This window comes from Arachis hypogaea, chromosome 14, assembly GCF_003086295.3.
Source record: "Arachis hypogaea cultivar Tifrunner chromosome 14, arahy.Tifrunner.gnm2.J5K5, whole genome shotgun sequence".
Lineage (NCBI taxonomy): Eukaryota > Viridiplantae > Streptophyta > Magnoliopsida > Fabales > Fabaceae > Arachis > Arachis hypogaea.
The window spans coordinates 57,053,199-57,077,052 of NC_092049.1; the positions used below are offsets into that span (position 1 = coordinate 57,053,199).

At 33.9% G+C, this 23,854-nt stretch overlaps 2 protein-coding genes across 2 annotated transcripts in view; both read left to right on the forward strand.

Annotated features, from left to right (window-relative positions):
* The window catches only part of LOC112742049 (MLO-like protein 6), a 36,928-nt gene extending 13,714 nt beyond the window's left edge, over positions 1-23,214 (forward strand). The window contains exons 7-15 of the mRNA XM_025791265.2: positions 2,168-2,242; positions 2,343-2,437; positions 19,479-19,528; positions 19,850-19,890; positions 19,979-20,152; positions 20,818-20,853; positions 21,519-21,586; positions 21,697-21,757; positions 22,600-23,214. Coding sequence (XP_025647050.1) covers positions 2,168-2,242; positions 2,343-2,437; positions 19,479-19,528; positions 19,850-19,890; positions 19,979-20,152; positions 20,818-20,853; positions 21,519-21,586; positions 21,697-21,757; positions 22,600-23,022 — 1,023 coding nt within the window. The 3' untranslated portion in view covers positions 23,023-23,214. The remainder of the gene's footprint in view (positions 1-2,167; positions 2,243-2,342; positions 2,438-19,478; positions 19,529-19,849; positions 19,891-19,978; positions 20,153-20,817; positions 20,854-21,518; positions 21,587-21,696; positions 21,758-22,599) is intronic.
* Positions 16,443-17,588, forward strand: LOC140178294 (uncharacterized). Its single transcript, XM_072214105.1, has 2 exons — positions 16,443-17,200; positions 17,278-17,588. The coding sequence occupies exons 1-2, from the start codon at positions 16,588-16,590 to the stop codon at positions 17,436-17,438; spliced, it is 774 nt and encodes a 257-aa protein (XP_072070206.1). The 5' UTR covers positions 16,443-16,587; the 3' UTR covers positions 17,439-17,588.
* Positions 23,215-23,854: the final 640 nt, after the last annotated feature.

A 23,854-nucleotide genomic window follows, 5' to 3' on the forward strand; every position in this document is an offset into this window, starting at 1 on the left:
TTCTCCTCAATCATTAGTTTTCTCGTTGTTGAAGATAATGAATAATTCAAGTTCAGATTGTCAATTGAACCAAAATGAAATTGATTATTGTTTTGAATCCAATTAAGTGGTTGAGGTATGATTCAATTCTACTTAATTTTTTCGTTGTTAGTTTATGATTTTGTAGGTGAATAATGTTTCATCGTTGATGGATTGAATTGAATGTAATGTAAAAGTTCTGCATTAAAAAAAATATTTTTCTGTATTTCAGCAAATTTGGGTGTAACACGAAGATATTTGGATGTAAAACGAAGATATTTGGGTGTATTGTTTAAGAATTTTTGGTGTATGTGTGCTGATAAGTTCTGCATAATTCAAAACTCTTATTCTCCCTCCTTCTTATCTTCTGCCGCTTCTTCTCTTCTTTTTTTCATCATCATCATTATCATCTTTTTTTTCGTATTCATCTTTTTTTTATCTTCTCGAGTTTCTTCTTGTTGTACTCTGTTAACAAGAATAAAAACAAAAAAATTAAACAAAGAAGAAGAAGAAACACATAATACTGCAAAATTATTTGGAAGATGATGAACTTACATTCATTCAATTAAAAGAAAAAAATAAATAAGGAAAAAAAGAAGAAAAAAATGCAGCAATAGAGAAAATATTTTTCTGTATTTGCAGCAAATTTGGGTGTAAATCGAAGATATTTGGGTGTAACACGAAGATATTCGAGTGTATTGTTTAAGAATTTTCAATATATATGTGCTAATAAGTTCTGCATAATTCAAAACTCTTCCTCTTCCTCCTCCTTATCTTCTGCTACTTCTTCTTCTTTTTTTCATCATCACCATCTTCTTCTTCTTTTTTTGTTATTCATATTTTTCTTTTTATTTTACCTTCTCGAGTTTCTTCTTGTTGTACTCTTTTATCAAGAATAAAAACAAAAAAATCAAACAAAGAAGAAGAAGAAACATATAATGCTGCAAAATTACTTGGAAGAGGATGAACTTATATTCATTCAACTAAAACAAAGAAAGAAATAAGGAAAAAAAGAAGAAGAAGAAGAAGAAAAAATGCAGCATTAGAAGAAATATTTTTCTGTATTTGCAGCAAATTTGGGTGTAACACAAAAAAAATATTTTGGGTGTAACACGAAGATATTGGAGTGTATTGTTTAAGAATTTTCGGTGTATGTGGGCTTATAAGTTCTACATAGTTCAAAACTCTTCCTCTTCCTCCTCCTGATCTTCTGCTTCTTCTTCTTCTTCATCTTCTTGTTTCATATTCTTATAATTCATTTTGGGAGGAAAAATCAAACAAAGAAGAAAAAAAATTCATAATGTTACAAAATCAATAGAAAGAGGAGGAGAAACAAATGCAGCAACAACAACAGTAATAAAAAAGCGACGATGAATATGAAACATGCGAAAAAAAAAGAGGAGAAACGCAAAGAATGAGAAAATGAAGGAAGAGGAGGAGGAGGAGGAAGAGGAACGCAGGATACAAAGAGGAACAACGTGACACGCACAATTTATGTAAATGGCTTGTATGATTTCTATGCCAAAAAGACTTGTATGTGTAGTAGTACTCTATATCTAAACTCCTAATATATTGGCATCAAATAAACATAGAAAAATATTTATAAGTGAAAAAATATTTTTTTATATAACTATTAATTGTAGTGGCACAAATAGTTTTAACTGAAAGTCTATTTTATATAATTTTATAACCAGAAAAATCTAAAATTTTTAAAAAACATGAATAAAATACTTAATTTGCCAAGACTTTTTTTTTCAAGTGTTGCAAAGCATTAGAAGTTTATAATTAAAAAAAAAAGATACTACTTTGAAATATTGTATTTTATTTTTGGAATTAATTTGTCCAAATTATACACGTAGACACTTAATAACTATATATGCGAGTCAATATTTTACGTCAGCATACCGTTAGTAACTAATGGAAAAAACTGTGTTGTCTAACAAAACTAAATGTTAAAAGATTATTTTATATATTTTGAAATCTAAGGAATTAAAGTGTTTAGTTTTAAAGACTTCAAAAACTTATTTAAATAATTCTTAATTAAATTGTTATTTATAAGACTCAAAATAAAATTAAAATGAAAATGAGCATTAGAGTTGCTTTAAGTTACACCGACAAATGAATTTCTTTCTTATTTTGCTGAATTTAGGTGAGCTTCTTTAGACAATTTTACGGATCAGTTACTAAAGCTGACTATGTAGCATTACGACATGGATTTATCATGGTGAGTTTGTAATTAAAAAAGAAAGATACTATCTTTTTTTCCTTTAACTTAAAAGGGCTTCCAAGTATATAATATAATAGAACATGTGTGATTATTCTAGGCACATTTGGCACCAGGAAGTGAAGCCAAATTTGATTTCCAGAAGTATATACATAGATCACTTGAAGAGGATTTCAAAATCGTTGTAGGAATAAGGTAAGTTATCATTTTTTTTTAAACAAATATTTTAAATATTTTATTTATCAATATATAATAATTGAATAAAATCCAAAATATCTCCTGACAATTACCTCAAAAGACAACGAGGCCCTTAATAAAAAAAAAACCCAACCCGGTCCCTGACAATTATTTTAAAAGGACAACGAAACTCCTGTGCCAAAAAAAAGTTAATGTTGTTTTTTTTTTTTTTTTGCACAGGGACTAATCAGTCCTAAAAAAGATATTAGGGGTTGGATTGGGTGTTTTTTTTCTTGGGACCTCATTGTCCTTTCGAGATAATTGTCAGGGACTAAGTGGGGTATTCACTCTATATAATTTGAACGCAATTTATATTTTTGTATCTTATTACTTATCTCGTTTTTTTTTGGGTGACTATTACTTATCTCGTTTACAGTGTAAATAACTTGAATTTATAATAATTTGAAAAACGAGAGTATCTACATTAATCTAATATTTTAATTTTTTAGCATGCAACTACTTTAACAGACTAAATAATCTATTAGATTTGAAAAGCGGGAGTACGTACTCCTCATCTAGCACCCCATGAGTTCGTCCACGCTTTGTCAGAATTTCACTGCGCCGCCTCCATGGTTACGCCTTTTTTTGTCTTTTCTTGATCAAAGTCTTTTCTTGGTCAAAGTCTTTTCTATCATCTTCTACTTTCTTCTCTTAATTTCTTTCCCACTTAGTTCCCTAATTTTCGTTTTTTCTCCCAATTCATTTCTCTTTTAATTCATTCCATTTTCTAATTCACCCATTCCATATATCTTATTTCTCTCTGGAATCATTAAATACCAATTCTGATTTTTTATACACCATGAATAACAAATCAGAGACTCAAAACCCTCATATAATTGATAGTGATCAAGAGGATGATTTGATCGTTTTAGCTTATGAAGATATTTCGGAAGGAATTCAAGCCTACACACGGAGCCTGTCTGGAAGAATTTTTTTGGATCGGATCTTTTTCGTAGGTACCATGGAAGGAGCTCTCTATGCAATATGGAATAAACCAGAAGGATTCAAAGTAGTCAAAAAATTCAGGAACCAGTTTTAATTTTTCTTTGAGAATGACTCTGATGTGACTCGAATTGAGAGGGGTTCGCCTTGGTTATTCAAGAATTATGTTATTCATGTTCGCAGATGGAAGCAGTCAATAAACATGGAGCATAATCACATCTCTTTTTTTCCTGTATGGGCACAATTTTGGAGATTGCTTGAACAATACAAAACGCTTGAGGTTGGTCGAAAATTGGGTGGGAGACTTGGTGAAATTGAAGATGTTGCTCTATTTGAAGTTAGAGGCAAAGATACATGCATAGTGAAGGCTAAAGTGGAACTGAACGGTGATAAAAAAGTGAGTGATACACTGAAATTGCTTGATCTTAATCAGAAAATGCTGAAAATTGGAGTACGCTATGAACATATAGGTGTGTTCTGTACTTATTGTACAAAATTGGAACATGAATCTAAGAACTGCCAATTTTTTATTGATGATTCTGCCCAAAACAATATCAAGGAAGATAGAGTTGGTGAATGACTTAAGGCAGATCAAGTCGGTAGGCGTTTAACTGAAAACAGAGCTTCCTTCAATCCTAACTAACCTCGGGATGATTCTATTCCAGCTCAACCGAAGAAAAAATCTGCACCTGCTTGGCTTTTTGATAGTTTCTCAAAATGAGTGTGCAAGATTATCAGAAAAAAAAGAATAATGAAAAAATTACTGCCAATTCGGGTTCTAGAGCAGAAAATGAGGGTGAATCAGAAAACACAGGTACGACTACTGATACTAATTCTTCTTCTAATGCTTTATTGGAGATATCCTATCCTATGAATAATGTCCAACACAATAACAATGTCATATCCAAGCTTAAAAAGGAGAACAAAAAGCCAAACCTGAAATAACTTGCCAAAAAATCTGTGATAGGTTTCAAACGGTGGAATGGAGGTAATGGTACTGAAGATATTTCAAAGAAAATTTGTCTCAATGATAGTGTCTCTGAGGCTATGATGGTGGAGGGTGCCAGCCTTCAAGTGGCACCCAAAGAAATATGAAACTGCTCTCGTGGAATTGTCGGGGTTTGGGGAGACCCCTGACAATCCACAATCTTAAAGGGATTTACAAATCCTACTCCTCCGAGGTTGGTTTTATCTGTGAAACAAAAAATCAATCTCGATAAGTTGAAGAAAAACTAAGATCTTGTGGTTTCAAGGAATGGTTTATTGTGGATCTGGATGGATTATCAGGGGGTTTGGCAATGGCATGGAGGGATGGTTGCACTGTTCAGATTTTACAGCATGGTAGATTCTTCATTGCGGCATCAGTTCTGACAGCTGGTTCTAATGATCCCTATGGTGTTCTAGGTGTTTATCTCAGTTCAAATGATCAATATAGAATGGCTCAGTTTGCTGAATTAACTTCAGTCATCCAACAGTTCGATGGTAATGTTGTGTTAATAGGTGATTTTAATACCATTTCTAATCAATTGGAGAAAGCAGGTGGGGGTGCTAAATCTCCTTCTTCTATTAAAACCTTTAACAGTTTTATTGATGATAATTCCCTGATTGATATTGGTATGGTCGGAAGACCATTCACTTGGTCGAATAGACGGAGGGGTGATGAGTTGATACAGAAAAGACTGGACTAATTCCTGGTAGGAGTTGATTGGCAGCAACTCTATCGCAATGCAACGGTTCTTAGACTATCAGAATCAGGGTTGGATCACTCCCTTCGTCTCTTAGACTCTAATCCGAGAACTGAGAGATATAAATGCTGATTCAAATTCCAAGAAAGATGGTGTTCTAATGATGAAATAAGGTAGATTGTTAGACAGGTTTGGCACGAACAGATTGATGGTTCAGCCATGTATATTCTAGCTCAAAAAATAAAGCGTTGTCAGCATAAGATTGTCAGATGGCAGCAAGATCACAGATCTAATTCGAAGGTGGAGATTGATTTACTACAGTCTGAATTAGAGGAACTTCGTTTAGTAGGAATTCATGGAGGAGACATCATTTCAGAAATAGAGGACAAACCTGAAAAAGCATTGCAAAATGAGGAATCTTATTGGAAAGATAATTCTAGAGTCAAATGGCTCAAATCCGGTGATCAGAATACACCTTTCTTCCATTAGAAATTTAGAAATCGAACCCGAAGGAATAAAATTTGGCAACTAACTGGTAGTGATGGTGAAGTGGCTACTTCAAATGCTGGTATTGCTTCTGTGGCTGAATCTTATTTCAAGGACATCTTTTCCTCCACTTGTCATGAGAACCCTGAACCTCTGTTTACTGATTTTGAACCTAAAGTTACAGCTCACATGAACTGTAGGCTTCAAAGACCAGTGACTATTGAGGAAGTGAAACATGCAACATTTAGCATTCACCCTCAAAGTGCTCTAGGAGATGATGGTATGACAGCAAAATTTTTTCAAAGCTTTTGGAACATACTTAGTGGTGATGTGTTTCCAGCAGTTAAGAGCTTCTTTTTAGGGGTAAAATTTTGAAGAATTTTAACCACACTTAGATCTATCTTATTCCCAAGATTTCTGATGCTAAAGATATGACTCAAGTAAGACCGATAAGCCTAACCTCAGTCTTTTACAAGATTATCTCCAAAGTATTTTACATAGACTTCAGGGTATGATGAATAGACTAATTAGCCCTACGCAGAGTGCTTTTATTAAAGGCAGATTAATCTTTGATAATATCCTAATTGCTAAAAAAAAGGGGACTCAAAAATGAAATGGTGCTAAAATTAGATATGAGTAAGGCATATGATAGGGTGGAATGTCACTTTCTTTGGTTTATATTGGAGAAGTTTGGTTTTGATTCTCGGTAGATCATGTGGATTCGAGAATTATTGACAACTATTTCTTATTCTATTATTGTGGAAGGACAATCCTATGGTTTCTTCAAACCAAATAAAGGTATTTGACAAGGAGATTCTATATCTCCCTATCTTTTTCTTTTCTGTGCAGAAGGTCTTTTCTTCTTGCTACACAAGGCAGAATAAAACAGACTAATTCAGGGTCTTCAGATACATAGGCAATGTCCCAAGGTCAACCACCTCCTCTTTGCTGATGATTCCATCTTATTCTGTAAGGTTAATCCTGAAGCATGCTCAAATATCCTGCATTTGTTGAATTCTTATGAAAGCATTAGTGGCCAGAGGGTAAATCTTAATAAATCTGTTGTATTCTTTAGCCACAACATTTTCTCCACTACTCGTTCACTACTGGCTAACTCTATGAATATTAATCATATTGGGGCTCAGGATAAATACCTGGGTTTGCCGTCTGCAGTCTCTAAATCGAAAAAGGCTTCTTTTAGTATGATCAAAGAAAAAGGTTCGGAAAAAAATCCAAGGGTGGAAGCACAATCTTCTATCATCAGGTGGTAGACTCGTATTGCTTAAGGAAGTGGGAGAAGCTATTCCTATTTATACATTGTCTTGCTTCAAGTTGTCTGATGGTTTAATTTCGAAAATTCACTCTCTACTTTCTCAGTTCTGGTGGGAACAAAAAGGTTCTGAAAGGTGGATGGCTTGGATTGGTTGGGAGTATGACTTACCCATGAAGAGAAGGAGACCTTGGATTTAAAGATCTCAGAATCCAAAATCTGGCACTTTTAGGCAAACAGTTTTGGCGACTCGTAACACAGCCTACTTCCCTAACATCCAAAATTCTTAGAGGTAAATACTTTAGCAATGGTAATTGATACGTAAAAATTAATTCTCCATAATAACTACCGACAAGTATACAGGGTCGCATCAAGTAATAAAACTCACAAGACTGAGGTCGATCCCACGAGGATTAAAGGATTAAGCAATCAATAGTCAATTGATTATTCTAGTTAGACAATTATTTTGGAGTGATAAGCAACAGGAAATATAAATGACTAGAAATTAAAAGAAAGCAATAAAGTGCAAGAAAAGTAAAGGGCAAGAATATAAATTGCTGGAAAGTAAAATTGCACGAAAGTAAAGAACATCAAAGTAAAGTGCAGGGGAAATAAAATGCAGGAAGGTAAAGTACAAGGAACTAAATTTGCAAGAAAGTAAATGACTGAAGTAAAGATGGAAGACATAAGGGATTGGAGATGTTGATTTCTCTTGAATCAATGGGTCTCACTCCATCCCAATCATGTAAGATAGATCCATGGCAGATTGTAAATAATTGGGTCCCAATCTCTTGGTGACTCAATTTCTCTCAACACAATCAATTTCCACTCTCGTGATCTAATTGCTCATGAGAAGAGATGAAGTTCAATTTCTAATCCAAAGACCACACAACCCTCAAGACCTCAATTCAAAGTGGTTACATCTCACATACCAACTAAGAATGTATTGATCAAGAGGATTATGAGAGAAGAGCCTCAAACTAAATTCCATGATCCATTTATCAAGGCTCACATGTAATTCAAGTAGATCCAATCCCCCTCTCGGAAGTAATTGGATCTATGAAGTACAAAGATTCTCTCTTAGATAAACAAATATGATTTCTAATCTCATACTACATAAATCCACAGACCCCAATATTAGAGTGGTTATATGTCACGTACCAATTCTAAATCAAGAATCAACTTCATTATGCCAAGAGAATTCAAACTGAATCCTATGTTCCCTCTCTCAAGGTTCACAATAGAATTCTAATAGATCCAAGGATCTTTGAAGAACAAAACTCTCTTGCAAGGATTATAAAAGATATCGAAGTATGAAATTATAATGAAGAAGAGAAGAAGAGATAAATATTAATTCAATCAAAATTGAAACAAAGCTCCTTTCCCAAATGCAGAGGGAATTAAGTGGTCATTGCTCTCAAATAAAAATCAAACTGCATAAAGTTAAAATACAGAAAATGAAAGATGAAGATTAAGAATTCAAAATTGAAAATTAAAGAATTCATAAACGAGATTACAAATTAAACTAAATTACTACTAAGGAAGAAGAAAAGAGAAAGGGACGAAGAGAGTATAAGGGGAGGGATCCGAAGACCCACTCCCAGTGGAGTATGCCAATTCACAGAATTCAAATTGGTTTTCACTCTCTCCCCCAATCCAATCTTCCCTAATTCTATGAACCTAATGCCTTTATATAGCCTTTCCTAAATTGCAAATTGAAATGAAATTAAAAGCAAATTACAATCAAAATGAAAATTAACTATTCTAGATCATTCTTGTGGCCTTGATTGGTTGAGATTTATGGGCTTTACTTGCTTGAGTTTGGATGGACCTTGAAGTAATTGAATTGAACCAAAACCAAGCTGCAGGGGTCACTTGGGCGTTAGTGGCAATAACGCCTTCACAAGCCCAAGTTAGCAACGTGTGTGTTAGTTCCCTGGAGGTCCAAGTCTTTGCTCTTATTCTTGGGGCTTAAAGATGACCATGATTTGAGCTTCAATTTCATACTTCACTATAGACTATTATCCATCGTAGGAAAGCTCTGAATGTCAACTTTCCAATGCAACTGGAAGCATCTCAATTGGATCTCTGTAGTTTAAGTTATGCTCCATTGAAGGGGACATAGTCAGCCTGCCAGAATCGCAGGAGTTGTTGGCAAACACGCCTTTGTATTTCCAAGTTGCCAAGGCCTTCAAATTCTGAAGCTCTAAATAAAGCCCGCTTTTGAAGCTTTAAACGAATGTCAACCCCATACTATGATATATGCTTGGAAAGCTCTGAATGTTTACTTTCAAACGCCGTTGGAATCACTTCATTTGAAGCTTTGTAGCTCAAGATATACTCCATTGAAGGAGGTAAGGTTAGGCTGCCAAGCTCACCAGCGTTTTTGGCAAACACTCCCTTGTATTTCCAAGTTAGCAATGTGCTACCTCCATTCTTCATCATCCAAAGCTTCCTGGCGTTGTTGCCAAACATGCCAATGCTTTCTTGAGTTGGCAACGTGATCGTGGCTTCCATTCTTCACCATCCAAAGCTTCCTGGCATTGTCATTGGACACGCCAATGTGTCCTGGAGTTGGCAACGTGCTTGAGCTTTCCTCATGGCTCCATGCTTGCTTCCTGGCATTGTCATTGAACACACCCATGTATCCTGGAGTTGGCAACGTGCTTGGGTAGAAGAATCATCATCCAGGGTCGCCTTGAGTTATTTCCAAACACGCCAACACAATTCTAAGGTGAGGAACGTGCTCGAGCCTTCATCCTTCTTGCCAAGTTTTGCTTCTTGGCGTTGTTGCCAAGCACTCAAGTAGTAGTACAAGTTGGCAACATGCCAATCCTTCCCATAATCACTCCTTGCTCCAGGGCTTCCTTGCTTCATCATTGGCATTCATTGACCAAACAAAATGCATCAAAGTATTGCTATAATCACAAGATAATGCATCATTCATAGCATCAAACAATTCTTTGCATAAATCTCATGAAAATGCACAAAATCAACCATGTTTGATTGAATCAAGACAAGCATAAATTTCTCATCCAAGAACTTACTTATTGCCTAAGAAAATACATGAAACCAACCTAAAGCACACAAAAAATGGCTAGTAAAACTAGCCAAGATGCCCTGGCATCACAACACCAAACTTAAACCTTGCTTGTCCTCAAGCAAGAAAAGAACTATGCACAAAGAATTCTCTTAATTGGAATGTATTGAAGAATTGCTCATGATGCCTTAGTGGGTGAAGTAATTAGGTGATAGTGGGGTGAACTCCAATTTATATGCTTATGCAAGGATTCCAGTGCTCATTAGTCCTTACATTTTGGAAGTCTTAGATCTTAGGACTTTCATTCAAATGATATTATGGAAGTCTCTTTATAGATAATCACCTTGAAGTAGCACTTATTTTCTAGCCTTTTTTACTTTTTGGATTTTGACCTCGACTCTAAGTGTCATGTCTTAAAGCAGCTCTTTAGATAAGCTTTTAATCAATACTCCCAAACCAGTTGGTTTTAAGGTATTAGGTGTTGAAGCACCCCTTAGGATTTACTTGCTCAAGCCTCTCTCTTTGACACAATTCTACCACAAGCATTTAACTAGGATAGTAACTCTTTGAGTTCTCATTTCTTTCTTTTTCTTCCTAGTAATTGATGCTCACAGCCTTTTGCCATGTTCTTTTGTTTTTCAGTTTGTTTTGCTTTCTTTTGTTGGTGCTTCTTGGATCAATAGATGTTTGAGAATCTCCATAATATTTCTTTGAACTTCATTTCCTGTCTATGAGCTCCCATGCAAGTTTTCACAAACATGCAACCTCAATACATAATCATACAATTAGAACCTCCACTCCTCTTAATCTTTTGCTTGCCCCAAGATTTATAAAATTCTTCAATATTTTCCTTTCAAATGAATGATTTCTTTTTTGTATTCTTAGAGATATTGGGTGCAAGTAAAATTCAGGATGATAATCATGATATCATAGCAACATGTTACAAATCAAATATCAAATTATGCTTATTCACAAGGAGTAATCACACATGCATAAAAAGATAGAAGACAATCATGCAATTTAAAGTGCTGAAAACAAATAAGAGGAAAAGGAGCTTTACCACCTTGTAGTTCATCTTCATTGTTGTTGTCATTTTCCTCCTACTCTTCCACCTCCCACACCAAACTTAGAATGATTGCTTGTCCTCAAGCAACAATTAAAATAGTGGTGATGGGGTTTATGATGGGTCATGAGTGTTTTCAACAGTGGAGTGTATGTAGTACATGTGTTCAAGCAAGCGAAATAAAAAAAATGACAATGAAGGCACAAGAAACAGAGACATTGATTGCAAAAACAAGTGGGGTGTGCATGATACATTGCATGAAAGATAAGTGGTACACCAAACTTAGTGTGACAATTTCACTTGGAATTGATGCAAGTATCCAGGAAAGAATGGAAACAAATTTTGTTGCATAGCAACACCAAACTTAGAATGCAATCATATGCCAATTTATTTGGAATGAAACTAAGCAAAAGAAACTATTATATGTTAATAACACAATCACCAAAAGAAAAGATTGTCACGAGTAAGGGTTTCTTGGTGAGGCATTAACACAAATAGTTGGGGTAAATAGAAGAAAGTATTAAAAACAAAATAATGACTAAAACAAAGAGAAAGAAAAGTGTCTAATATAGGTAATCAACCACCGGTAGATTGTTAATCACAATTAATCTCCAGTAACGGCACCAAAAACTTGATACTTAAAAATTAATTCTCCAAAATAACTACCGGCAAGTATACCAGGTTGCATCAAGTAATAAAAATCACAAGAGTGAGGTCGATCCCACGAGGATTAAAGGATTAAGCAATCAATAGTCAATTGATTATTCTAGTTAGACAATCATTTTGGAGTGATAAGCAACAGGAAATATAAATGACTAGAAATTAAAAGAAAGCAATAAAGTGCAAGAAAAGTAAAATTGCACGAAAGTAAAGAACATCAAAGTAAAGTGCAGGGGAAATAAAATGCCAGAAGGTAAAGTACAAGGAACTAAATTTGTAAGAAGGTAAATGACTGAAGTAAAGATGGAAGACATAAGGGATTGGAGATGTTGATTTCTCTTGAATCAATGGGTCTCACTCCATCTCAATCATGTAAGATAGATCCATGGCAGATTGTAAATAATTGGATCCCAATCTCTTGGTGACTCAATTTCTCTCAACATAATCAATTTCCACTCTCGTGATCTAATTGCTCATGAGAAGAGATGAAGTTCAATTTCTAATCCAAAAACCACACAATCGTCAAGACCTCAATTCAAAGTGGTTACATCTCACATACCAACTAAGAATGTATTGATCAAGAGGATTATGAGAGAAGAGCCTCAAACTGAATTCCATGATCCCTTTCTCAAGGCTCACATGTAATTCAAGTAGATCCAATCTCCCTCTCGGTAGTAATTGGATCTATGAAGCACAAAGACTCTCTCTTAGATAAACAAACATGATTTCTAATCTCATACTACATAAATCCAAAGACCCCAATATTAGAGTGGTTATATGTCATGTACTAACTCTAAATCAAGAATCAACTTCATTATGCCAAGAGAATTCAAACTGAATCCTATGTTCCCTCTCTCAAGGTTCACAATAGGATTCTAATAGATCCAAGGATCTTTGAAGAACAAAAATCTCTTGCAAGGATTATAAAAGATATCCAAGTATGAAATCAGAATGAAGAAGAGAAGAAGAGATAAACATTAATTCAATCAAAATTGAAACAGAGCTCCTTTCCCAAATGCAGAGGGAATTAAGTGGTCATTGCTCTCAAATAAAAATCAAATTGCATGAAGTTAAAATGCAGAAAATGAAAGATGAAGATTAAAAATTCAAAACTTAAAATTAAAGAATTCATAAATGAGAATTACAAATTAAACTAAATTACTACTAAGGAAGAAGAAAAGAGAAAGGGACGAAGAGAGTATGAGGGGAGGGGTCTGAAGACCCACTCCCAGTGGAGTGTGCCAATTCACAGAATTCAAATTGGTCTTCACTCTCTCCCCCAATCCAACCTTCCCTAATTCTATGAAGCTAATGCCTTTATATAAGCTTTCCTAAATTGCAAATTGAAATGAAATTAAAAGCAAATTATAATCAAAATGAAAATTAACTATTCTAGATCATTCTTGTGGCCTTGATTGGTTGAGATTTATGGGCTTTGCTTGCTTGAGGTTGGATGGACCTTGAAGTAATTTAATTGAACCAAAACCAAGCTCCAGGGGTCACTTGGGCGTTAGTGGCAATAACGCCTTCACAAGCCCAAGTTAGCAACGTGTGTGTTAGTTCCCTGGAGGTCCAAGTCTTTGCTCTTGTTCTTGGGGCTTAAAGATGACCATGATTTGAGCTTCAATTACATGCTTCACTATATACTATTATATATTGTTGGAAAGCTCTGAATGTCAGCTTTCCAATGCAACTTGAAGCACCTCAATTGGATCTCTGTAGCTCAAGTTATGCTCCATTGAAGGAGACATGGTCAGCCTGCCAGAATCGCAGGAGTTGTTGGCAAACACGCCTTTGTATTTCCAAGTTGCCAACGCTTTCAGATTCTGAAGCTCTAAATGAAGCCCCTTTTGAAGCTTTAAACGAATGTCAACCCCATACTATGATATATGATTGGAAAGGTCTGAATGTCTACTTTCAAATGCCGTTGGAATCACCTCATTTGGAGCTTTATAGCTCAAGATATACTCCATTGAAGGAGGTAAGGTCAGGCTGCCAAGCTCACCAGCGTTTTTGGCAAACACTCCCTTGTATTTCCAAGTTAGCAACGTGCTACCTACATTCTTCACCATCCAAAGCTTCCTGGCGTTGTTGCCAAACACGCCAATGCTTTCTTGAGTTGGCAATATGCTTGTGGCTTCCATTCTTCACCATCCAAAGCTTCCTGGCGTTGTCATTAGACACGCCAATGTGTCCTGGAGTTGGCAACGTGCTTGAGATTTCCTCATGGCTCCATGCTTGCTTCCTGGCGTTGTCATTGAACACGCCCATGTATCCTGGAGTTGGCAACGTGCTTGGGTAGAAGAATCATCATCCAGGGTCGCCTTGAGTTATTGCCAAACACGCCAACGCAATTCTAAGGTGAGGAATGTGCTCGAGCCTTCATCCTTCTTGCCAAGTTTTGCTTCTTGGCGTTGTTGCCAAGCACTCAAGTAGTAGTGCAAGTTGGCAACATGTCAATCCTTCCCATAATCACTCCTTGCTCTAGGGCTTCCTTGCTTCATCATTGTCCTTCATTGACCAAACAAAATGCATCAAAGTATTGCTATAATCTCAAGATAATGCATCATTCATAGCATCAAACAATTCTTTGCATAAATCTCATGAAAATGCACAAAATCAACAATGTTTGATTGAATCAAGACAGGCATAAATTTCTCATCCAAGCACTTACTTTATTGCCTAAGAAAATGCATGAAACCAACCTAAAGCATACAAAAAATGGCTAGTAAAACTAGCCAAGATGCCATGGCATCAGTAATGCTATAACGGCAAAAATTGGTGTCTTAGCTTCTTGGGAATGGAGGAGCATACTCGAAGGCCGAAAGATTGTTAAAAAAGATCTTAATTGGGCTGTAGGTATTGGAGAGAATATCCGAACATTTGAGGATCCTTGGCTGCCTCCTCTGTATCCTTTAATGATTTCTGATATGCCAAATAGACAGGCTAATTCTGAGTTAGTTCCAAGAGTTAAAGAACTAATTACTGAAGATAGGAATTGGAATCAGAATTTCATTCAAGAATTATTTTTCCAAGATGTTGCAAACAGGATTTTGTCAGTTAAAATTTTGCAGAGTAAGGACAAATTGCAATGGGATTTGAACAAATCCAAGCAATATGATACAGCTTCAGGTTACAGAATTGGCTATTTATTTTACCATCCGCCTCTGGAGCTTTTTCCTAATTATATGCAGCAGAAAAAGCCGTGGATTGTTCTATGGAAGTTGAACTTGCCTCATAAAATTAAGCTATTTATCTGGAAAGCTCTCCATGGCCGGCTTCCGGTGCTTGCTCAGATTCATCACCGCATCCCATCTATATATCACTAATATGCCCCTACTGTCATGAAGCAACAGAAACAGTCACTCATTGTTTGATCGATTGCTCTAGAATTAAAGATGTATAGTCTCAGAGTCATCTTCGTGACTGTCTTCCCCAATAGAGTCCTAATGACTTTTGGACATGGTGGACTGCATCAACAGAGATGCTTAACCCGTTGAAGAATGCTGACCATAATCCTCAATTTCTTGCCATCATTTGCTGGAAGTGTTGGAAAGCTCGCAACCAGTTGATTTTTGAAGGTTCTACTTCAATGCCGTTCTACCATTCTAGCAAGCTCTATCAAGTTGCTCCGTGAAATCCAAAGAACTCCCAGTTTAGGTCATTATCTCCATGAGGCAAACTCTTAGTTGCATTCAATTTGATTTATCATTCTTTCTTCTTTAAGTTTTTTCTTTGTTTTTTGAGCACACACCGTTGGATGAATACCTTCAGTATAGTGTTATTGGAAACTTCCCACCTTTTATTATGCTGTCTTGCTTTTGGACATCTTTGTATTTTATTTTTCAATAATTAATGAAATATAACCTACTATCTTTGGAAAAAAAACCTACTTTAATAAACTAATGGGTGGTTTCAAATCTAATTTATAGGAATTCAGAAAAGAAAAATCAATAAACAAGGGATTTAAATAAACGATGAAAGAAGATGCCAAATTAAAAATACTGAAAGTTGAATAAATTTAAATAAAACTTTTATATACTCTTCTAATTATTAAAAATTTAAATAAAACTTTTAAGTACTCTTTTAAGTATTAAAATTTGGATTATTGTAATATTTTTTATAATAATACACATATTTTTATTTTATTTACAATGTAAACGAGATATGTGTATTTTTTTAAATTCTAAAATATTTTGTTTGTAAACAAAATACGTGCAAAATAAAACTTGGTTTATCTTGATTTACCGTATAAAAAAATACATTTATAATTATCTCATTTATACAATAAACGAGATAAACTAATTAATGTAAATCACTATAAATTACATATTTTAATAAATAAAATAATTAAATTATTTATTTAAAAAAAATTCCGACAAGTCATATATAGGCAAGAAATGTTATAACGTACCACACTTTTCTTTTCTATATTAAAATCCTCCTTTTATAATAACTTTTATTATTAAAAAAAATGCAACACTTTTAATATATATAATATAACAATAGTACACAACTCAATATATATAATATTTTTCTTTTCATGAAGTTATTCATTAGGCTAAAGAACTTTAATATGAAATTTAGAGGCGAGTTTTATTTGGAAATGGAGGTTTTTGGTGTATATACAGATGGATGGATGTTGTAAAGATGTAGGTACAACACGCAGGTAATATGCTGATTCAGCACGCAACTAACATATTGGATACGTATCACAATCGCATGCAACATGCAGGTAACGTGTTGCTACGTGGCACTCATCCCTTTAACATGCAAGTAACATGTTTCACATGTGGCAGCATGGCAAGTAACACGCATCCTGTGTGTTGCACACGTGGCAGACGCTGGTTGGACGGCATTGCATCACGTAGCCTGCGAGGTAAGTCTTCTGTCTATAAAAATCAAAACTCGTAACCATTTTGCTTCATTGTGAGAGAAGTGTTTTCTTCCAGGGTCGGTACGATGGAGGACACTGCAAATATAGTGGTTTACCACAACGGTAAAGTCATACGAAATACATATGAGGGTGTGAACTTTGCATGTGAGAATATATTTTCGTTTGTGGTTCCGTATACTATAACATTCGCAGAACTACAGTATGAACTCTGTCAAAGAATAGAGGCTGATATTTTAAAGAGGGTGACTAACATTCTCTATAGGAGTCTGGTTGTCATATTTGGTAGCCTGATAAAGTTTGAGGTTATGCCAATCGTCGACGAAACTAGTATTCAGCGGATATTTTATATTCACCAGCAAACTCAGGTGCAACACCCGAGGATTGAGTTATACGTTGAGTTTGTGCATATTGCTGCAGATGAGGTTCAACATGACACAAATATGCAAGATGACAGAGTTAAGGCGTATTTGGGAATGAACAATGATAGCGATGAGGAGTTCAAAGCTACGTACGAAGCCGTTGATGAGGACAAGGACGGTGATAAGGGAGGTGAGGTAGTGGCAGAAACTTTAGTGCTTTTAGCCGCAGTTAGTCAACCGATGGACGTTCCACTTTTTTTGCGTAGCTTGGATCTTGACGCCATGCATGCACCGAAATTTTTCGAATATAAAAACATAAGTACGTGAGCAGTGGGTAGTATGTTTACTTGATTTTGTTTTAGCAGATCGATGAGTGACAATTTTGTTTTCTTATAGGTGTTGATTATCCTGAGGATGGCGAGTTTAGAATCGGAATGGAATACGGTTCAAGAGAATCAGTCATTACGGCAATTCGGAGTTACACTATCTCCAGAGGAGTCGATTACGTTGTTTATGAATCCGAGCCATATATACAATACAAGTCAAATTCGAAATAATGACGGTTACCTGCGTGCCACCAGCATCTCAGCCAGCGCAAGCTGGTGTCGGGGAATCGGCGCTAGCCACAGCATACTCTCCCACGCCCAAGCAAACAACAAATCAAGTGGGTCATCCATCTCCTTACAATTGTACCATGATGTAGAACACAGTGACCTGTAAAGGTGCGCAAGACAAGTTGACCCCCAACTGTAATTGCCGATCTAATCAAAATTCTGGAGCAGTGGTAGATACTTTGCGTGGGCATATGCCATCGACTTATCTGGGAAGAGGGTGGTACCCAACAGACAGAAGATGTGACACCTAACATAGCGCATAACAGACTTCTATATGTCCAAAGGTTGTGTGTCTCTAATATGGCAAACCCATGAAAGATTTATGTAGCTCTTGGAGGAACTGCTCACTTGGGGTTCGCTGCCGAATATTGCGAGGCTCTGGGTGACCAAGAAGTCTTGACTGCTATCGGTCCAACCAGTCACAACCTCTCCGTTGATCAGTAGGCCGAATATGTGTAAGAAGTTCTCCAGTGTCACTGTAACCTCACCCACTGGCATTAAAAACGTATGTGTCTCCGGCCACCACAACAGAAGCTAGCATCGCAGAATGCCTTTTGAACACTCTAACTCTCGAGAGCTAGTAGAATTCGGTAGTTTGTAAGGCTTGGTCAACCTCCGAATACCACGTCTTTGGCTAGTCAAGCTTACGAGGCAGAAGATTCCTATTAGCCTGGTAAAGTTCAACTATAAAAAGAATTAATTTAATAAATAGTAAAAAGAATAAATTAATAACTTCTTTTAACAAAAAATAAAATAAATCATAATTACAAAAATTCGAATTTCTTATTATTCACATTTATATTCTTTATTTGTTTCATTATAACATATAATTATATATTATTGGCTAGCAAAATATATGTTTATAATTCTAATACTGATGTTGAAACAAAAAATAAAATAAAAAACCACATAAAATTTGAATTTTTATGTGTAAATATTTTTATTATTTTTCAATTTAATCATCAAAATTTATATAACATAAACAATAACCACAATATTATAACAGACTATTTAAAAAAAATATGTCTTATTTATTAATTTAAAAGTTAACAAAAATATCATATTTTAATAAAAAATAAAAAAATAATATTCATTAATTTTAACAATTATTACAAATATAAAAGATCGTATTTTAATAAATAATAAAAAATTAAATATTCATACTAACAACACAAGACTAGAAAGAAAAAGCAACATAAGATTAATTTCGAAAAAAATTATTATTAATTATATTATTAATTTATATTAATATTTAACAGTACATTTAGAATAATATTATCCAAATAAATAATACAAAACTACTTAATTAATGTTAATAAAGTAAATACTAATAAATTAATTAAAAATAACAAATTTACATAATTAGAATGTCCCAAATAATTGATAATATGATCTTCAGAGGACATATAATTACGTACCATTTTAAATATTCTAATTTCAATCTTAAAACTAATTCAAAACTCTAAATCCCAATATATGGCCAATACGTGGCGTAGCATGGTTAACATGCAGCTTGCGTGCTGCTTGGATGAAGACACGTAGCCTTCGCGTGTTTGGAGCCACTGATCATACACCTTGGCTTGATGAGCTGAGAATATATGGTGTATGGTGATAGTGAAGGGGAACGAAAATAATATGCAGCCCAACTTCATTCTTCCTCCGTTTTTATACACTAGAAGTGGGTCTAAAGCCATAAATATCATTTGTTTCTAAAGCAAAGTTGCCTCTTGCATCTAGACAGCAGACAAAACGTTATCTGCGTGTTGCTGAATGACCGACACATTAACACAGAACTTGTCTGTTGAGCAACATATTACCTACATGTTGGACTACATTTTTAATATTTTTACAATTCTATAAAACATTCCAAACACCAATATTTAAATAAAATATTATTTTTTTATATCTAAAATAATTTCTGTACTTATTAACCTAATGAATCAAACTCTTTCTTTTTCTTTTATTTTATTGTTTAAATTGCAGTCCAATCATATGGATTTTTGCCGTGCTATTCTTGCTGACTCATACTCATGGTAAGCCTTTTGAATTTTGAAATAATTTTAAATACGACATGTTAGTCATGCTTAATTGACGGTGCAATATTTGAGTTGGTAAATGTTTGATAATCAACCATTAATTTGAGTCAGTCAAATAATTAATTTAGATGTTTATTTAATCAAAAGTTAAAATTTAAATTCAATCTTGTATATATACCGTTGTTTATTTTATCTCAATAGAAAATACACAATTTCTATATTTATAATTAATATGAATTTTTTTTTTATTTTTCTATTTCCATTTTTCTTTCTATATATATATATATATATTTTAACCTTTTATTATACCATGGCCAGGCTGGTACTCTTACTATTGGCTTCCGTTTATCCCATTAACTGTAAGAATCCTAATGACCCTGTCTACATTTTCTTCCTTGAAGTATGGTTTCAAATAATTGAGTTTCTCATTATTGTGAATCTATACAGATAATCTTATTAGTGGGTGCTAAGCTTCAAACAATCATAACAAAGATGGGACTAAGGATTCAAGAAAGAGGAGAAGTGGTGCAAGGTTCACCTTTGGTTGAGCCTGGAGATGAACTATTTTGGTTCAATCGACCAGGCCTGCTTCTCTCTTTGGTTCATCTTGTTCTCTTTCAAGTACTTTCACCATCTCCTTTAGATTCTTTCAACCTTTAATAAATTAGTAAATTATTAAATTAGTACTTAAAAGATTCTAATATTAACAATAATTCTAAAAAAATTATATATTTGACAAATAATTAAATTTTTATATTAGTTCCTATAATTTTATCAAATTTATAATTGAATTTTTATATTTTAAAAGTTTTAAATTAAATTTTTACATTAATTTTAAATTTGTAATTAATTTTTTAATAATAAACATTTTTTTCTTCCATCTCACACCATTAGTATTAGTATATTCCGTTAAGTTAAATGGTTTTAGAACACTAATTACATAATTACAAATTTAAAACTGTTGTAGAAATTCAATTAAAAACTTTTAAAGTATAAGAATTCAATTATAAATTGGATAAAATTATAGCGGCTAAAAGAGTAATTTAACCTTGACAAAATTATTCATCCATGACTTAATTAAAGACAACCTTTAAAAAGTATAATCTCCAACAATGATCATTTTGTCGAATTTCCCGTCTTTGATGATGGGTTATCGGATTTTTTAGTTCTTCTGGGATCCATTGCGTCAGAACTAAAATTTTTTGGATATTGTTTAGATAGTTTACTATTTGATCAAATTCTAACATTCCTGTGTTCTGAAACTCTATTTTGCTTCCGTGGTGCAGAATGCATTTCAGCTTGCATTTTTGGCTTGGAGCACCGTAAGTTAACATCCGTATCAATTTTTCTAAAGTTTGTGATTTGATGGCTTCACTAGCGATAGTATTTGGACAACATATTCTAACAATGCTTAGATAACCTAATAAGGGTGACAAAGATGTTTCATTTAGATTCTCTGCCTTGAAATAATCTGTTTGGAAGAAGATTATAAAAAAAAAAATTTCTGAAATCTGAATTTTTAACCAAAACTAATTTTGATTAGTATATCAAACATGTCAAATCACATAAACTCCTTCCATCATAAAATTGCCTATCAAAATGATGGAAGCCCCTTGTATATTTTCTGGAGCTCCCTTCCATTCTTCCAAAAACTTTAAACCCAAACCTAGTGTATTATGAGTCTTACAGAATCAATAATACTTGTAAAAGAGTCACTCTATCGGAGGGCCAACACCTGAAAAATAGCTTAATAAGACTTTAGACTCTTTCACCATATAAACTAGCTTTTGTGGTAACCATTATCCCAAAGTTTTGTAGCCCATTACATAGTGCTTCATGCATGCATGGCTAATTAGAAGATAACTACTACATACATCTCGTGTTGAATTCTAATGTTAATACGGATATTACAATCGTTGAACACTTGATCAGTAGAAACAGCAATACTAAAACGAACATTCTAATTTTTACCTTTTTTTTGTTCCAGTATGAATTCTCGATACGTTCTTGCTTTCACAAAACAACTGTAGATGTTGTCCTGAGAATTTCAATCGGGTAAGTTCTTCTTATTTCCCATGGATGATTTTGTTTCTTGTATTTTGGAGATAGGACAAGCTTGCATTGTTAAAATTGTAGACTAATAATAGGCGTGGCAATTTTTTCAGAGTCGTCATTCAAGTTCTTTGCAGCTATGTGACTTTGCCCCTTTATGCTTTAGTCACTCAGGTTAGAGAAGGAAGACATATTTAAGCATTTCTTTCTTTGTTGTTTGTTAGGCCATTTATCTCGTTTATAATTTAGCAAAAAGAAAATGAAATCCCTCAATGTTTAAAACATCTTCATTTTACTCCAACATTTTTAAAAGATTTTAGTTTTATCCATCCATTCTAATTTTGCTCCAATATCTTAATTTTTTTCTAATTTTAGTATTATCCATCCATTATTCTAGTTTTTTTCTAGAGTAATACCTCAAATCAACTTTTAAGAATTTTTAGTTTAAAACTTTAGTTTTTAACAAATTCTAATTACTAAGTTAGTCCCCAAAATTTTATTCTGCTAGACAAATTAAATTAATATCTACATCAGTTTGTTCATTTATATGAAAAGAGTAATATGAAAATTTTAAAAATTTAGAGACTATATATTATGTGTTCTATTAAATAGACAGCAACTGATTTATCTAACTTTTTATTAAAATTTGATGTGAGACAAAAAAAAATATTAAAAACTAATTTAGTAATTAAAATTTATTAAGTGTGAAATTATTTGACTAATTTTTTTTTTGAAACTGATTACGATATTACTTTTTTTTTTTCTATTTTCAAATTTATCATTTTTCCATCCATACACCTTGTTCCTACTATAATGTTGTGGTGGCCATAGCCTCCACCACCGCAGCTGCAGTAGAGTTAGAACAAAGTGTATGCATAAGAGGGTAATTTTGAAATAAAGTAATTCACTAATCGTTAATTGTTAATAATTAAAAAAAAGGGACAAGTGAAAACGTCCGTTTGAATATTCATTATGCTTTTGCCAAACACTAATTTGATGATTTGGGGGAACAACAGATGGGTTCAACTATGAAAACCACGGTTTTCAACGATAGAGTAGCAACAGCATTGAAGAACTGGCACCATAGTGCAAAGAAGCATGTCAAAGATAGTAAGCATGGAGAGGGTAACAACAGTGTGACACCATTCTCAAGTAGGCCAACAACACCAACTCACGGTCTCTCTCCGGTTCATCTTTTGTATAGGCACACTGTGGGTCACAGTGATAGTGTCCAAACCTCCCCAAGGATATCCAACTATGAAAATGAACAATGGCATCTTCAAGCTTCTCCTTCAACTACTAGCAACCATGACACTGATGAGAGGCAAGTTGTAGAGCAACCTTCCACACTAGAATCACCTGTCATCGGTGCTCAACATGAAATCAACATTAGTTTGTCGGAATTTTCTTTTGCAAATAGGCAAAATAGTAGAGATTAGATATCAGTTCTCAATAAGTTCGAATGCACTGCAGAATAACTTTTGCATATGAAATGCTTGCTTATGTAGTCACGAACCAAATGTAAACTATGATAAGATGCAGTTTCGAAGCCCCATTATTAACATGAGTAATCTATTTGTATTAAATTGAACATCAGTAATGAAAAGATTCTACTGATTTTACAAACTTAGTTGAAGAGTACAATCCAAGGTGATCTTCAACGAATTTTCGATTAATACTTTCATTCTTAATAAATTTTTATTATTTTTTAAAGTCTCGAATCTGTCAATAAGTTGATTCCTCATCGCTTATAAAATTTTATATATAAATATTGATTCTTTATATATATTATTATAAAATAAATTAATTCTCTTATAAAAAAGTAATCCATCTAAAAAAATGCTTAGAATAATAAAATTTGTTAAAGACTAAAGTGTGTGATTTAAAATTTTTTAAAAATTAATTTAAGTATTTTCTCTTTAATTGTATACTTTATGTGATTGAGATGGACTTAATACTTAAATTGGCCCATAATATTTGACTCAAACTTTAAATTGGCTCTTAAATCACTACAAGAAAAAAGGTCTATGGCCACGCTTTTTTTTGCCACGCTTTAAAAGCATGGTCAAAAATGGTCAATGAACACGCTTTTATGAGAGTGGCAATTGAAAAGAGATTTGGCCACGTTTTTTCTTGCCATGCTTCAAAAACGTGGCGAAAAGGGTCAACGGCCACGCTTTTGGAAGGGTGGCAATTGATTAGAGAAACGGCCACGTTTTTTTCTGCCACGCTTCAAAAGCGTGACCATAGAGAGAAACAGGGACATTTTAG

Coding starts and splice junctions, on each gene's coding strand:
- LOC140178294 (XM_072214105.1), top strand. CDS start 16,588: ATGGAGGACACTGCAAATATAGTGGTTTACCACAACGGTAAAGTCATA. Junction 17,201..17,277: donor TTTCGAATATAAAAACATAA/GTACGTGAGCAG, acceptor GTTTTCTTATAG/GTGTTGATTATCCTGAGGAT.